General features: G+C 47.7%; 2 protein-coding genes across 2 annotated transcripts in view; both read right to left on the bottom strand.

Annotated features, from left to right (window-relative positions):
- LOC103768196 (1-acyl-sn-glycerol-3-phosphate acyltransferase alpha-like) overlaps positions 1-4,625 on the bottom strand; it is a 5,537-nt gene extending 912 nt beyond the window's left edge. Inside the window, exons 1-5 of the mRNA XM_008935335.1 lie at positions 4,441-4,625; positions 3,265-3,398; positions 2,524-2,699; positions 2,147-2,242; positions 1,580-1,652 (exon numbers count right to left, since the gene is read on the bottom strand). Coding sequence (XP_008933583.1) covers positions 1,580-1,652; positions 2,147-2,242; positions 2,524-2,699; positions 3,265-3,398; positions 4,441-4,625 — 664 coding nt within the window. The remainder of the gene's footprint in view (positions 1-1,579; positions 1,653-2,146; positions 2,243-2,523; positions 2,700-3,264; positions 3,399-4,440) is intronic.
- Positions 4,626-10,433: 5,808 nt separating this feature from the next.
- The window catches only part of LOC103768197 (myeloperoxidase-like), an 18,255-nt gene continuing 12,185 nt past the window's right edge, over positions 10,434-16,503 (bottom strand). Inside the window, exons 8-12 of the mRNA XM_008935336.1 lie at positions 16,378-16,503; positions 14,685-14,931; positions 13,797-13,967; positions 12,333-12,570; positions 10,434-10,698 (exon numbers count right to left, since the gene is read on the bottom strand). The exon at positions 16,378-16,503 is cut by the window's right edge and continues 41 nt beyond it. Of these exons, the coding sequence (XP_008933584.1) occupies positions 10,434-10,698; positions 12,333-12,570; positions 13,797-13,967; positions 14,685-14,931; positions 16,378-16,503 (1,047 nt within the window). The remainder of the gene's footprint in view (positions 10,699-12,332; positions 12,571-13,796; positions 13,968-14,684; positions 14,932-16,377) is intronic.

Below are 16,503 nucleotides of genomic sequence, written 5' to 3'. Positions count from 1 at the left end.
AGGCAAACCGGGAATGCCAAGAGTGTCCCAAAAAAGCAGGGCACGCTCCCTGCCTGCACACCTTCCAGCCAAAGCTAGGTCTGGTTTTTCAGCAGCTGACCATGCTTTGCTTGCTGCTACAGAAAAAGGCTGAGGGATGACGAGGCTGTGATGAAGATGTAGGGCTGGCAGGTTCTGAGGTGCTCCATGCATGGCAGTGTGCACACATTGCACACAGAGTTGGGTTTTCCAGAAGCTCAACAACATGCCCAGGGCCACTGTGGATGTGGCAAGTTGTCCTGACCTGAGGATCAGCCTGCTCAGTGGGCAGAAATCTTGGCCACGTGTAGCACGTCTTCAGAATCAGCCCTGGCAAAACTTGCAGGTGGGGAAAGTGGGAAGGTACAGAAAAAGCCAACTGTGGTTCTTCCTCCAGCAGGGAAGGTCCTACCTGTTTTAGAGCAATTTGCAAAAGGGCTTAGAGATCAGCCAACCACAAACTCCCAGGGTGAGGTTATTATGGAGGCAAATGTAGATGCAACTGCAAACGGTCTTGCCTGAAGAGCTCAGGGAGGTTGTGGAATCTCCTTCCTTGGAGTTACCCCAAACTTGGCTGGACAAGGCACAGAGTGAACTCATCTGTCTTTGGAGCTGGCCTTGCTTAAAGCAAAGATTCAGCTGCTTCAGAGATCCCTCCCCACTGTATCCTGCCCTGATTTCCCAGAGCAGTGCTCTCTCTTGGCTGAGCAGGGATGGGATGGGGCAGGAGGGTCCTTGCTCATGTTCCTATCGACCCAAACATGGGGGAACCCTTCCAGTACCAAAAGGCTTTTGCATGTGGCCAACAGAGACAGGATATAGACCTAGCAGGTCAAAGATGAGCAGAAGCAGACAAAGGGCATTGGACATTTGCACCAGCTCTCTCTGTCAGGTGTCTGCCTGGGAGGGAATCACTGCACCCAGGCACAAACACTGGCAGGAACAAGAATTTCAGATGCAGATTTCCCTTAGGAAACAGCAGGGCTGGCCTGGGGGAGGGTGGGAAGTGGCAGAAACCCATTTTGGGGTGAGCATCAGCAGAGGCAGTGGTGGAACAGGATGGGTTCCTTTCCTCTGTTGGAATCTGAAACCTTTTTTTCCCTGCATTTTCTTTCCAAAGAAAATCGTTGCATCATTTTTGCCCCATAAAATTTTATCAGTGACTACCATAACTGGATGAAATGGATGAAACTGGGAGGAGGCACACTCTCAAGGTGACTTTTGCTGATAACTTCATTTTTGCTTTTCTTTCCCAACTCTCCATGCACCTGTAGACCCCAAGGGACGTGGTGGGGTCAGGGGCAGGACCTGCCCCAGGACTCTGCTGCTTCTCCAGGTTGCTTTGTATGGGTATTGGGCAAGCTGAAAGAAATCCTAGGGGAGAGGCAAAAGTGATGCCTGGAATCTCCCATTCCCTCCACTCCTGAGAAGACAGAAACTGCTGTTCTCTGGCTCCTATTTCCACATTGCACATGGTCCTCTGCTCACCCACCTCATGGCTCCTCCAAGGACTGAGCTCACACCAACACCCATCCTGTTCTTTGCCCCAAGTCATCCTCACCTGTTGTAAATCTCTTCTCCTTCTGGTTGTAGAAATTGCAGTAGGAAGAGATCACCACAGGGATAATAGGGACCTGAAAGAGAGAGGGAGCCTACAGTGAATCTACAAATTTCCCCATTCCTCTCCCAAAACAGAACTGTTCTTCTTAGGTGAGTTCTGGACCTTGCTGATAATTATGCCAGTCAGCTTCATAGCAGACACTCAGAGGGCTATGGAGCTATTTAGATCATTTGACTGTATCACCCAATGTCCTTGCTGTTGGTTTTTGCATTTTCATCTCTGTATTTAAAATCGATCCAACAATGGATCGATTGCCAAATCAGCATGTAGAGGTTTGTTCAGTTGAAAATCCCCCCAGGCAGGTCCAAGGCTCTTCCCAAGGCCCCCCCTCTTTTTCCCCAAGCCATCAAGTCATTAAGTTTCCCCACTTGTCCCAGAAGAAGCCCCCTGCAAGCTGTGTGCTCAATCCAGTGGGAAGTCAGGGAGCAGGAGCCACATAGCCCTGGTTGCTGGTGGACCATGGTAGGCAAACGGCACCTCGAGGGGCAGGAGGAAGGTGGGTCTCACCTGGGCTTTCACAGCCAGCTGGAAGGCCCCACGTTTGAAGGGCAGCATGGAGCCACCATGATTGCGAGTTCCTTCAGGGAAGATCAAGACGGAGAACTGCAGGAGGGAGAAGACATTGAGATGGAGGGACCTCCAGTTACTATCCTAAACCACTGCACAGGCATAATCCCCTGGGCTTGATCTGTCTGCTCCTGATCATGCAGAGACATCCTCTTCCTCCACTTCCAGGCACTTTTTGAACACACAACACCCTGAGGCCACCAGAGATGCTCTTACTCTGTTCTGCTCAGTGCCCAGCCCAGAGACAAAGATCCCTTTTCAGCCACATCAAGGCTCATGTTTTCCAGTGGCTCCTCACCAGAGTCCTCCCCACTCACGTTTTCTTTGTGCAGGGAGTCTGCCACCTCTGTCAGGGTGGCGATAGATTCTTCCTTCTTCTTGCGGTCGATGAAGATGAGTCCTGAGAGCCAGCAGGCCAGGCCAAACGTGCCCATGTACAGGATTTCCTTCTTTGCAATGGGCACACAGCGGCTTGGTAATATCTCCATCATCACTGCAAGGGGAGAACAAGGACAGAACAAGTTGTCATCTGCACTGTTTCCTCCAGTTTCTGAGCTACAGCCCTCTGCTCTGGGACATGCCGTGCCTGCCGTGCCCAGCCAGCTCCACAGAATCAGAAACCTCTTGGGAAAAGTGATTCTGGGGATCTCCAGACCAACCACACACTTAGAGAAGGACTACTGCCAGCACTGAGTGAAAGCAGCCATAGAATCATTGAATGCTTTGAGCTGGAAGGGACCTCAGAAGGTCATCTAGTCCAACCCCCTGCAGTAAGCAGGGACATCCCCAACTACATCAGCTTGCTCAGAGCCTCAGAGCCTGACCTGGACACAGCTGTGGTCAGCTGACACTCTCATCCCCGTTCTCTTGGAAAGGATGAAGATGCTTTAGCTTGAAAATACCTGTAATACCCTGGAGAACAACCCTGCCTTGAGGCTAGCTGGTAATGGACTATGCAGCAGCCACTCCTGCCCCTCTGCCTGGGGTCCTTGGGATTTCATACCACCCTCCCCTGCAGAAAACTGGCACTGGGAGCAGGAGGCAGGATCACCACATACCCAAGATGTCAAGGGATGTCTGGTGATTCAACACAAGGACGAAAGGTTTCTTAGTCCTGAGGTTCTCCCTGCCCTTCACCACTATCTCCAGACCAAAGATGTATTTGAGTGGCAGGAACGACATGCGCAAAAACCTGGAAAAGGGGAGGGGACATTAGTCAAAGAGATCCTGAAATGGGGTAAAGGGACCAAGCCCAATCACGAATGCAACATGTCTGCAACAAGCATCCACCCAACTCTGCTATTGCCCAAGCTGTGCAAAGAGAGCTGATTTTGCCTCTGGGTGACATTAGATTGCAATTCTGGTTGCTATATTTGAACAGATACTGGAAAAATACAGAAAAGTATAAAAGTCAGGCACAAAAGTTGAGAATTGAAGAAAATTTCTTAAAGTGAAAGGCTGATGCTCAGTTAGGAGATAGGAACCCCCACCACAGTGTACAACGAGGTGGTAAATTCTGCCTCGGTGGTGCTTTGGGAGGCTACAAGCACTATGCTGCTGTGTAGCAGGGACAGCTTCTAGCCCCCAGTCAGCCCACCCCCAGGTTACTAATGCCCACCACTGCTAGCCACACGTGCACACCCACCCAGCTGCCCGGGTAAATCCAGCAGCTCCTTCCAGAGGCAGTAACAGATGGAGAGAAGGGATGGGGAGCAAAGGGATGGGCTCTGAGACTGCCAGACCTGGACTGTAACTGCAGTGATGGGGACAGCAGTGACAGTGCAGCCACCAGCTCTGCAATGTCTGCTCGTGCCCGTTCAGGTGGGTACCAGCTCAGAATGAAGCTGGGAAAGAGAAGAGCACTTGCAGAAGCTTTCTCAACACAACTTCAAAAGGGAATCAGCCACATGGAAGAGAGAAATACAGCTCTGAAGTCCAGACAGGAGAGGTTTACTAAAAGCAGCAAGTTATTTTACCTGTGCATTACCCAGGTTGTCTAATTTATGTCACCTTTTACGTGCTTTCCTTCCACAATTCATTACTCTATCAGCTCAAATGCAATACTGAAACCCACATCACTTCTTTGAGTTGCAGTGCTTGGCAGCTCTCCACACCAATACAGGACTAATTCCTTAATCCCTCCCCACTGCGACACAACTCCCAGGACCCTCCAAAACAGAGCATGAGTTCACTCTGTCAATGCCCAGAGCAGGAAGATACCACAGACAACTTACTTAAAATTCTCCTTGTTACGTCCACGAGGAATACTGATCATAATAACCAGAATGCTCAGGGTGAAGATCCACAACTTATAGAAGGTCATCTTGCAGAAGTATCTGAATGCAGGCTTCACCTGGTAGAGGACTAGAAACACGAAGAACAGGAAAGTGAAGGGGTAGTGAAGGAGCAAGAGCTCCATCCTTCCAGCCCAGAGCCAGCCAGAGGAGTGTCACACAGGGCAGCAGACGAGTCACGAGCACCCGAAGATGTGGAGCAGAGTTTAGCTTCCCTTGATCAGCTACATGTGGGTGGTGCAAAGCTGGAATAAGACTTGGGAGCGACACTTCAGAAGGCTGAGTTTGCTGCTTGGAAAGCTGGTTTAGCAAGGGCACTCCAGCAGCACTGCGTGGAGGAGCTGGCTGGCAACCAGGGGCAAACATGCACTAGCAAAGTTGCCTATGGGCAGAGGGTGTGGAGCTCTGGGCTTGTGGAGAAATGAGTGCTTTGAAAGACAGCCCCCATCCAGAGGGGCCTTCAGCATAGGAACCCTGAGAACTTTCAAGACAATCTTTAATGGGAGGGAGCAGGATGTGTTGGATGGTACAGACACCAGGCTGCCTCACTCTCTGTGCAGGCACTGAGCTTCACCAGTATGTGAGCTGGCTGCAAGATGGCCAGGGAACCAACAATAAGTATTATGGAGGAGAGAAAGAGAAAAAAACAACCCTCCTACCAAACAGCCCCTGCCCCATACACCTCAGCACTGGAGGGACCGAGCAGAACAACTGGGTGTTCATCAGGTAGAGTGAGAAAAGCAGCCACATGTCTAGACAAAAAGGTAAACAACACAAGAGCAGCTACTCTTGATGTCTTCGTGGCCAGAGGCAGGCACATGCTTAGACAGGATCTACATGCATAAGAAGTGAATTAGGAAAATGCAGGTATAACCTGGGAGCACTCCAACTGCACTTCATCTCCTAAAGTCACTGCATGAAGAAGAGCTTTGCTATAAGTACAATGACTAGGCTCAAAAAGAAAAGCCTCATGATTCATCATCTCCGTGACAGGTCTTGCTCAAGCAGCTGTCACTTAGGAGGAGTAGCAATATAAAATTCCAGCCAGGACTGAAAAAGGGATAGTCCAAATATGCATAAAACCACACTGACTGTTGCCCGCAACCTACAGAGCAAGATCAAATTCATGAGAACAGTAAAACAGACAAGTCTCAGTAAAATTTCATGAAGAAACTGAGGAAAGGGATGATAATAAAGAAAGGCATTGCCTGTGCCCCCTGCTCCCTTGGCTTAGACAGGGACCCTTCTACTTCCTTTTGGAGACAGTTCATAGAGCCTACCCATGGCTGCTTTGTGCTTATCCAAGGTCTGATCCAGCAAACAGTTGACTTCCTAACACCTATTAACCTTCTTAGTAGCTCATCAATATAAATTTTGGCCTTTCACAGGTGGGTGGAGGTTGATTTGATGCATGACTGGTTCATCTTGACCTGCCAGGAGAGACGTTTCTAAAATGTAATGCCAGTGAAAGGCACTTGGAGTGGCTGTCCTGCAAGGACAGGCATGGATTTCAAATCAAACCTGCTGTTGTCAGGGTCCTATTGCAAAAGGAACATCTTACACAATTCTGCACATAAAAACTCACCCAGAATGTCTACTGATAGGGAAATATGCTAAGAGGAAGTCATTGCAAACCACTGAAAAGCTTTATTCTAAGTCACTGACAGTAATTTTCAAACATTTTCAACAAGGCTGTAAGGAAATTATGCTCCTGCAATACAGCACTACCAAACAGCTCCTAAGCTGATGCAAGTTGATGATTTACCCAAAGGAACACAGCAACCCTAAAATACAGCTCATCTACAAGAGCAAAAGATCCTGAACCTAAGGAAAAGACAGGAAAATGTCTCCAGCACATAGGATAGCATCATTTTTGGTCAAGGCAAAGCTTAACCAGAGGACCCACCTAAGGAGAGCGACAGGTGTGAGGACCTGTTAGACCTTGGCATGGTCAGCTGTGAGAGGAGTGGCACCACCATGGCACCACCAAACTGAGGAACCACCAGCACCCAGTGGGCATCGCTGAGATGTTCCATGCAGAAAGGTGACTCCACCCCCTCAGAGCACTGAGCACAGACCCACACTCAAGAAGACATCAGATACACAAGAGTTTGAAGCTAGTCCAATGGTTATTTGGGACTATTCAATGACTGGTAGGTATCTCTGATGAGTATGAGGAAAGACAAGGACATAAAACGATAATAAAAATGATGCCATTCCCAGCTCACTATGGAGACACATTCAGTTCAGATCTAACATTTAGGCTCCAAACCTCCAGATATTAAGCTCCTCAGCTATAATTTGCTTCTGTTGCAAGGCTCCCTAGCACTTAGAGCCAGTATGTTTTCATTTCAAAAGCAGTCAGGTCTTGCCTAACCTGAAAGGTGTTCTCAGAAACTGCAGCTCTAATGAAACTCTCAGTTTCTAGACCAAATGTATCCATGCTCAACTGACTCACTTTTGCCCCTGGCTCTGGTTTCAGAGTTTGGCTCAATTTCAGTGAATCCTAGACAGGGAGAGTAGGGGCTTGCTCCTATCGTCCTGAGCTTTCATCGAGTAGTTTTATTGTCTCTCCTACTCACCAGCTCTGCTAAGCCACACATTGGCTAGAAAAGAGAGGTGGAGGCAGGGAAGGTGATCTAATCTGATGGGAAAAGGCTAAGAAAATAGTCTTGCTCACAGTAAGCAAATGAAGGCTCAGAAGAGAAGGGACTGCTGTCAATAGAGCAACGCACGCAGGAGAGGGAAGAGCTGCTTCAGTTAAAGATCATAATTGACTTCTAAATGTGAAGGCAACGATTTCAGTACAGAATAAGACAACTGGATTCTGAAATGGGAGTGATTCCAACTAGAAACTGCTGGCGTGAAGAACTCCACTGAAACAGACTGGAACAAGCTATCAAAGGGCAAAGTGTTGGGAACGCTCAGTGCCAAGGGCCAGATCAGCCACCCAGCCATCAAAAGAAGAGTACTGAAGGCAATTCATCTAGTGCATGCAGTCACTACTCAGTGAAATAGAGGCATTAACAGTGATGGAAATACTTCAGAGGGATTCCAGGGTAAATATGTTAGAAATAGGTCATCAAAACTGATGAAACTGTAGTTTTGTCTGGAGAAAGCCCAAGGATGGACTCGCCCTCTGGTGCTGCATTGCACCACTACCAGAGGGAATAGTGTTCTTCTTTGCCTAGTGGGAATTTCCCTTGTTGTAACCTGTGTCTGTTAATTCTTATCCTTTCACTGAGTGCCTCTGAGAAGCATCTGGCTTCAGAGCTACTCATTAGGAAGTCAAGGACTGAAGAAAAATCATCCCCTCTTCCCTTCTCCACACAGAAAACCCAAATTCCTCAACCTTTCTTTGCAGAGCATGTGCTCCAGCCCAGTGACTGCCACTTAAGTGAAATGCAGTCATCACTAGAAGATCCTGAGCAAGGTGGACTCAGGCTGGATGCCCACTCTCAAAGCTGAAACAGCTGGGGAAAGCTGCAGGTGGGAAAGAAAGTGACTGAAAAGCCCCAAGAGAGCCTGGAGGGAGAGCTGTGCTTCTGAAGGCAGCAGCAGACTGAACAAGGTACCTGATGCTGTCCCAGCTCCTGCAGGCTGCATTCCCCAGCTTGGTGGTTCCACCAGCTAAGGCAGTCCTATTGCAACACCCCCCATCCTGCTGTACGTGCATGCCATGCTTTGATTAGGCAGGTTGATCAAGCTGATAAGGCAGATTGAATTTTCCAAATTCCAACCGTGTGCTCAGCTAAAATTGGAAAAATAGGTTCTCTGTGCTAAGTGCCCACTGAAAGATCAGGCCTGATTTTGAGCCTCTCACTTCCTCTCCCCTGAGTTAATTCCTGAAGTCAGAAGGTAATGAATGAGACCTTCTCTGTTGCCCAGGGGCTGAGCAGATGTTCAAGGTGCAGGTGTTGGACTTGAAATACTTTCTTCCATTAAAAATACACAGGTTCCTGAATTGACTTTGTCCAGTATTCCCATAAAAGACCTACCACCACCCTCCACTCACCTGTGGTTACTGCATTTTTTACTAGATGCAAAGAATATTTTGGCCTCAGCTCAAAATTGCAATTTATTGGTTGATAACAGTAAGACAGCAGATTACAGAGGAAGCAGAAAGCAGTTTTCATCCCTTTCAGGAAAAGATATTGAGGGAAAAAAAGTTGGAATAAGCATCAGTAAGCTTTTACTTTCTTGTACATTTTGCCAGGACATATCCCATTAACTCCACAGCCCAGGGCTGAATCACTCTGGCTCATGCCAAGCTGCAGGAATAATTTGTCACAGATTTCTGTCACACTAGATGATGCCTGAGGCATTCTGGACTAAGGGCAAAAAATGATGAGAAAACAGCTTTCTTCCATGTGGACAATTTCTTCATTGCATATTCAAGCAAAACCTCAAACAGGGCATTTTAAACAAGTCTATTTGGGGTGCACGACAGCTATTCCTGCCTCACTCATGGGCACTGCGGGATTAGGGGATTTTTTCTGGAAACTGAAGAACTTAATTTTTTTAAAGTAAAAAAAAAAATGGAGAGCAAGACTAAGCAGTCATTCCAATGCCCCATCTCTTACAGTCTGTGTTGGAAACTTTGAAAGGAGAGCCCAGAACATCTGACAGTAAAGCTTACTGAAAGACAGTGTGTGTGGAATTGCCTAAGCCAGCAGCTGGTTTGATTTGGAGCCAGTCTCTGGATAACTCATTTGGCTCTGCTTTGTGATATTGAGTGATTGGCACAGATCTGGACATCTTTTCATGGTGTTCTTTCATCACTGGAGTCCATCTCACTGAAAAGGCTTCATGCAAGCAAAATGAAGCAAATGCCAACAACCAAACTTTTCAGGCAGTGGAAGCATCAGCATGGTAAAAATGAAAAATCCATCTCAACACCTTCCCAAGTCTGGATGTCTGGGGAGTCCTCAGTGTTCAGTACTGAAAGTCATCAGATTCTTCTTCTGCAGGACATAAAAAGCAGTGTGTTAACAAAAGAGAAAAGGCCACACATAGCTCCCTGTCATTTTATGTGACTTATTTCCACGGGTTAAAAAAGGGCCTGATAACTCTGGTATTAGTCCTGATGGCTCTAAAGACCTCCAGGGACCCCTCCTTGCTACAAGAGCCTACAGGTCTCACTTCTTCTGGCACCATGAAGATGGCAATTATGGTTGCCCCCTGCCACACTTCCAAGCTGATAATCCCATAGCCCTGCAGAGAACATCATGAACCATCCTCACAAAAAGTGGGAGGTGGCTGCAGATGGAGTTGTCTGAGCTCTTAATGATTGCTGTTAGCTGCAGAGATTTGTTCCTTCTCACAGCCTGGAGACTTTCCTGAGAGCGTGGCAGGGCTTGACTGCCAGAGCAAAGGAAAGGTGATGTTTTGTTAGGAAAAGGCATGGCCCAAAGGCACTGAAGCAGCCAACCTTTCCCAGGAGAGAGCCACCTGCTTCCCAGGGATTTCAGAGAGCATCTTGGAATCAAAGCATTAAACCTCAAGAATTTTACAACTCCTGAAGGCAACTGAGGGAAATACTGTGAATACAGGCAAATTTTTTCCTATCAGAACCTAAACACCACAACTTCACCCATAAAATGGGAAATTCTACTGAAGTACAAAGCTGCTTTTGGCCTGACCAGGGTGTGCTGAGAGCCTGCCCTGAGCAGTCCAAAAGACAAACCTAGGCAGAAAGTCCAGCCTCTTGATCTGGGCATCACTTCCCAGGCACAGGCACCAACAGCAAAGAGCTAAACTGAAAAATCTGTGAAATGAGAAAAACCCCAGAGCAGTGCAGTTATCTTGGGCTTGCAGGGACAGGGCTGGACAATCTGGGTGCTGGAGGAGCTTACTCACAGTGGTCCTGGTGAAATGACATGGTGCAGCCTGTGTTAGGCAGCTCTGCTTTAGAGCCTCGGGGTCTGGGTATCTCACATGGCTGCAAGCAGGAGCTGCTGCTTGAAGCTGATACCTTGCTCCGTGAGTTCCTCAGCTGGCTTCGACTTCCAGGCTTCGAGGTCCAGCTTTGGGATCTGGCTGCAGCTCACAAAGTCTTCAGGGTACCTGTTAGCCTTGAAGATGTGTCTTGGTACTTTAGAGATGTGGGTGTTGTCACATATTATACGTGACAAGGAGATTTTGGCCAGGGCAGAGCGTTGCTGAGTAGTGAAAACCCCTTTGTTCTGCCACCAGAACCTGCAGGAGAATGAAGAAGACACAACAGATTTTTGCCTTCTGGCTTCTTCAGATTCAAGAGTCCTGCAACATTATTTCCCATTAGCACCAATAGCACATTTCTTTTGCCAAGAACAAATTTAAATTTCTGTTATTTAAATCAAGAGCCCTGACTCACCAGCTGGAATAATTTAACTTGCTTTTCTGCCATGGACATATAAAGATGCAACTGAATTAAAGCTTTGCCCTGTGTTCCCTCAAATGAGGCACAGGCACCATCTTTCTAAGAGAAAAGTCTGCACATACTGTACAGAGACGGTGGCTACATCCAAACGATTGTCATGCTGCAACCAGCCCTGTAATTACTCTCTTTAATAACCCCCAAAATGTTCTTGTATCTTGCCATAAGAGCAAGATTTCTAGATGTGTAGCAAACTGCTTGCCTTTAAGCTCCCAGTCCTGGAATTTGAGCTAAGTCTTCCTAGGCAGAAATGTTCCCCAGAAACACTGGTCGTGATCCTGGTTTTCAGGCAATATTCCTTGCAGGTTCCAAGACATTGTTTCATAAGTGCAGCTTAAAATGGAGCACCTAACTCATTTCTGCACCTGAGGCCCTGGAGCAACTTCAAGGAGGAGGTCTCCAGGTATGTTGAAAGCACAACACTGCTCAAATAATTTTGGCTGGCAAGCAAATCCCAACCCACCCATATCCTGGTACAAGCCAAGACCAAACATTGCTATGTCAGACCACAGAGTTCCAGCTCAGAACTGGGGTGGGAAGGGGAAATAGTGAAGAATCACCTCTAAGAGCCCTGAGAAGTGCATAAGACACTGGGATGGTGCAAAGCTCTGTATTGGAAACTGAGGAGATGGGAAGGTGGAGGAATGTTTGACTTCTGCAGGGCACAGCAGCCCAGAAGGAGCAGTCCCACAGAGAGGGGACAGGGATGCTGCCAGTGCCAGGGAAGCAGCCTGGGCTGAGCTGGGACTTCTCCAAGAGAAAATAATTAATCTCTTTTACTCCCTGCAAAGCCTGGCAGTATGTTAGCCCTTCAGCAATATCCCATGGTCTGCAGGCAAATTTTCAAAACTACCCAAAGCAGGAGCCACCACATCAAGAGATGCTGAGGACCTACTGTAGGGCAAGTTCTGTAGGGTGACTAAACCAGACAGCTCTTTTTTTTCTAATTGATGAAGTCAATCCATCTAGATCCTGTTTTTTCCACCTTTAGAGCTGTACCTGTTTTTCTTGTTAAGGGTTTTACATGTTTTCCTCTGCTGGAGTTGCTGTTTGAACACAGACTATCATGGGCATCCTTGAAACCAGTTGTCTGAAGGAAGAAAAGAGCTCAAACAGCCACACTAGGTGTGAACCAGCAGCATGGAGAGGGACAATCCAATTTGTACCAGTAGTGATTGGCAGTGAACGGGCTGAGTGAGAGAACACTTGGCTGGGAAGGGATCATAGCCTAGGATCTCAACTGTTGTCTAGACAGGGCATGAGAACATCACCAGAAAGGGAAAGAAACATTTGGAGGAGTAGAGAAAAAAAAGCAACAAGCCACTGGAACAGTTTCCCAGTCTGCATAAAGAAAACTGCATAACCCCCACTCCCCTTTGCCCCTGGAGGTTTGAACACCCAGCTCCTCTCTTACCTGTCCCCATCACGAATGTGCCTGAACTGGGTGCCAATGATACAAGCCATGAGAGGCCCAACTCTGCCTCCTCTCACAAAGGGCTCTGCAAGTGCCCCCATCCAAATGTCAATATTCTTTGGTGTCCCGTACAGCTCTATGAACTTCTCTGCCAGGATATCATTCCTCAACACCTTAGCCAGGGCCTTCTGTCCACAAGGCTGTGAAAGCCCACAGAATTTTCTCCAGGAGTTATAACCTGCAAGAGCAGACAGAGGATTAACATGTTTCCCTCTCCTGGAAAGACACACATATCTCTGCTGTGAGCAGGATGTCTCAAAACTGGTGAGAATTCAGAGAAGAAGATACAACGTAAAGGTCCTGGGTGACACCACAATCATGTTTATGGAGAATGAGAATTTGCTTTATCAGGAAAAGAATTAGGAAACTTTTTTGATCTTGTTATATCATCGTCACCTTCATAGGTTGTACATCAAGGAGTACAGCAGCACCAGGGGGTGGGCTGGGACCCAAAAGCTAGCAGAGAAACACAGATTCACCCTAGAAATGCATCAGCTCCACTGCAGCAGATCAGCAGGCAAAGGTATAAATTCAGGATTTGTGGTTCAGATGGAGCTCTGCACAATATTGTTCCCACATAAAGGGTGGGAAAATCACAACCTTCTGTTGCAGCAAAGGCAGAACAATCCTCTGACCTGACCATGCACCTGGATGTATCACAAAGCCTCTGTCTGGGCTTAAAACTTGTGAATCCAGCCTGGTTCTGATCCCAGTTTCAAGGCAAGCCCTATTGCATCTCCCAGGGTGTTTCTGACACAGCAGCTCCAGGCGCTGACATCAGCCCCATAACAGTTGGGCAACAACACACCCGTGAGAAAGATGTGTAGTCCTATCAACAGTCTGTTTCTCAAGACCATCTTGCAATGCCATTACACCAGTTCTGCACCTTGCAGAGCCCTGAGGGTGGTTCTGACCTGTTTTTTTTTTATTGGGACAGAGTCTTTATAGAGAAATTACGATGAGATTTTCCTCACCTATTGCCACCTGCTCTTCCAGCCATGTGTGGCTGGGCTGGATCACTGCAGATGCTTGGGGAGGAGCCACGGGGGATTTCTGGCCCTGATCCCACTCCTGCAAGCTTATTGCTCAACGACTTTCCCAATTTTGCCATTTAAACAACAATATAAACGAGGCGATTTCTGAACACTTGACTCTGGTCTGTGCAACATCCCAGGTCCTTCTGGCCACGTGCCTACCTGTGTCTCTTCCAGCTCCAGCCAAGCTCTGACTTCATTGTTCAACCTCCTATCCACTTACCTATGGTTGTACAGAAACGATGGAAAGATTTGGAAAAGAGCAATTTCAGCCAAGCGTGGGCTGGAGACGTCTCTCGATGGCCAACCCCAAAGGTGCCTAATTTCCACTTGTTTCATTTTGGAAGCTCTGCTCCCACAGCCAACCTACCTGGGAGGCCATGGTCTCTGCAGCGCTGCATGTTGAGTGCAGCTAAGTCAAAGCCAATCCTTTCAACCTGCTGGAAGAGCCGATCCCGGAGCTCATCCACAACCATCTGCTGCTGTGTCATCAGCTTGGCCTGGTTAGCCATCAAACTCCGGAGGAAGGGGTCAATGCCACCTGCAAGGGTCACACAGGGACCTGTGAGCAGCGTGGGGTGGCAAGTGTGGAAGAGATGAATGCTGCTTATATTTAATCATAAGCTTCTACTACAAGAGAATTCCTTTTCCTGCACTTAAAGAATTGAAAATGAAACGTTTTGCATAACATTCTTAGAGTCTACAGCAACATAGCATGAGGTGACCTTAGAGGTGACCTCATTGCTCATTACAACTCTCTAAAAGGAGGTTGGAGTGAGGCCGGTGTTGGTCTCTTCTCCCAAATTACTGATGATAGGACAAGAGGAAATGGCCTCAAGTTGCACCAGAGGAGGTTTCAGTTGGATATTAGGAAGAATTTCTTCCCTGAGAGAGTGGTCAGGCACTGGAACGGGCTGCCCAGGGAGGTGGAGGGGTCACCATCCCTGGAGGGGTTCAAAAAACAAGTAGATGTCTCACTATGGTTGAGAGGTTAGGGAGATGCTGGGAGGAAGGTTGGACTTGATGATCCTCATAGTCCTTTCCAACCCTAGTGATTCTATGATTCTATAGTAAGATGGGCCACATTTGACTGCAGAGAACAGCTGTGCTGGGAAAAGCTCTGGCTGGTAGTAAAGGTCCTGCAATACATTTACTGCAAACAGCTTTTAAGTTTGGCTGAAGCAAGAGCTCATCCAGAGAGGGCAATAAAAACTGAATGACACAAACTTAGGCCGCAGAGGTACAAGAAAGGCTTTACCTCCTTGAACGATCCTCCAGACGGCAAAGAAGGAACGGCTGAGTGGAATTTTGGGTTCTATGGACTTGTAATTTTCATTTAAGCGGTCAACAGTTGGGGGGATGGAAGCATGAGCAAAACGAAAAGCCAGGGTGAAGACGTTGGCTATCCGAGGATCCACAGACTCCTTGTAGCCCCGGTAGCGAGGAATCAGCTTCTGGAAGCGGGTTCCCAACAGCAGAGGCAGGTAGTCCCTGTAGGTTATGATCTAGGGGGTAATAAAGAGTGTGATTCATTAATTGCTTGGCCATCTTTGGAAGCAAAGTTGTTGTTCAGGTCTCAAACTACAGGAGTTGTCGCACTGAACTTCTTTGATAGGATTTATGTAGGAGATGCTGTTAGCACACGTGGAGCAGAGACTCCCAGGGCCAACCTTGCTTGCACCTCATCAGAAGGTCAGCTTGACCTGTGCTAATCCTCTGCCTGTGCTTAGGGTCCTCTGCCTGTTGGTGCTGAGGACTTGGCGTCCCTAGACATGCTCCTCCCTCCCTCAACAGCTTGCCAGGTCAGAGCAAGATGAAAGCCTGCCAAATCCTCCCAAATATTCCCTCCTTGTCCTACAGGTAAAGGCCATTCCCATCAGCCAGGTAGTGTTTCCTCCTCCCTCCCAGCCTGCATGCTTCAGATGACAAAGAGAAGTCAACAGTGTTGGCACTGATGGCATCACCACCAGCTATGTTAGTCCTCCCATAGGAGAGATTTCCAGCCTTGGTCTCATGTCTCTTTGGGATATTGAGGATATAATCCAAGGAAACCAAATCCTGTTTCAATAGGTGAAAAGATCTTAATTGTCTGAAAATGTCAAGAAGATGAAACTCCTGATCTAAACATGATGATGGAGACAATGCTTTTAGTACAATTGTTTGCATCTCTCCACATTGGCTCAGCCAACATATTTATTCAACAACACTATAGTATCTAAATTTACACTTAAAAGAACCCTTAAAGCTTTTGAAATTCCTGCTTTTTGGGGTTTTTTTGTTGTTGTTGTTGAGCCAGCTCAGAAGACTTAGGTATGACCTTTGGAAGCCCCATGTCTTCTTCTCTCATAGGAGCTGGCCTTTTCTCTTGGCTGTGAGACTTCATCTGGCTTTGAAGCTGGTCCTGCTCCAAACCAGAGGCTGGACAAGAGAGCTTGAGAGGTCCCCTTCAAGCACAGAAATCTTTCTGTGACCCTAGGATCTCATTCAGGGCAGTCTGTGGTGCAGCACAGTCCCATGCCATGGCTGGTTGCACCCACCAGCACATGGGGCTTCTTGAGAGGAGGAGACTCATAACCCAGAGGAATTTTGATCCAAATCTCCTGTACAATCTTTATCTTGCACCAAACACTGGTTAGAAAACCTTTTCCTCTGACTTTTCTGTCCCCATGTTTTGCAAACAAATATGTGCAGTTAAAAAACCCAGCAAGCAATTTGGAAATTTAACATTAAAAGCACATCAAAGGTTTGGGGGAACCCTTTGTGCTCACAATTTCAGCCGTCTCCATGTGTTTTGCCTCAGATGAAAGGGGTTGGTGGAAAGAATTTGCTCATTTTTCCCTCACAATCCTGCACCCTTTGGACACCCCACACTAATCAAGCCCATCACGTGAATTCTGTGAGACAGCAAGACAAGGCAGCAGAGCCAGGACGTCTGACACGGTGACTGGTACCTGAATGATGGCTCCCAGGATCTTTCGTGCCTCCTGGTAGAGCTTCTCTCCATCCCAGTGGGGGTTCAGGCTCCTCAGCTCCCTGGCCAGGCGGTTGTGCTCCCGCAGGAAGAGCGAGTGGATGCA

This window comes from Merops nubicus, unplaced genomic scaffold (assembly GCF_000691845.1).
Source record: "Merops nubicus isolate BGI_N331 unplaced genomic scaffold, ASM69184v1 scaffold15892, whole genome shotgun sequence".
NCBI classification, from domain to species: Eukaryota; Metazoa; Chordata; class Aves; order Coraciiformes; family Meropidae; genus Merops; species Merops nubicus.
This window is presented reverse-complemented; position numbering and strand designations above follow the sequence as displayed.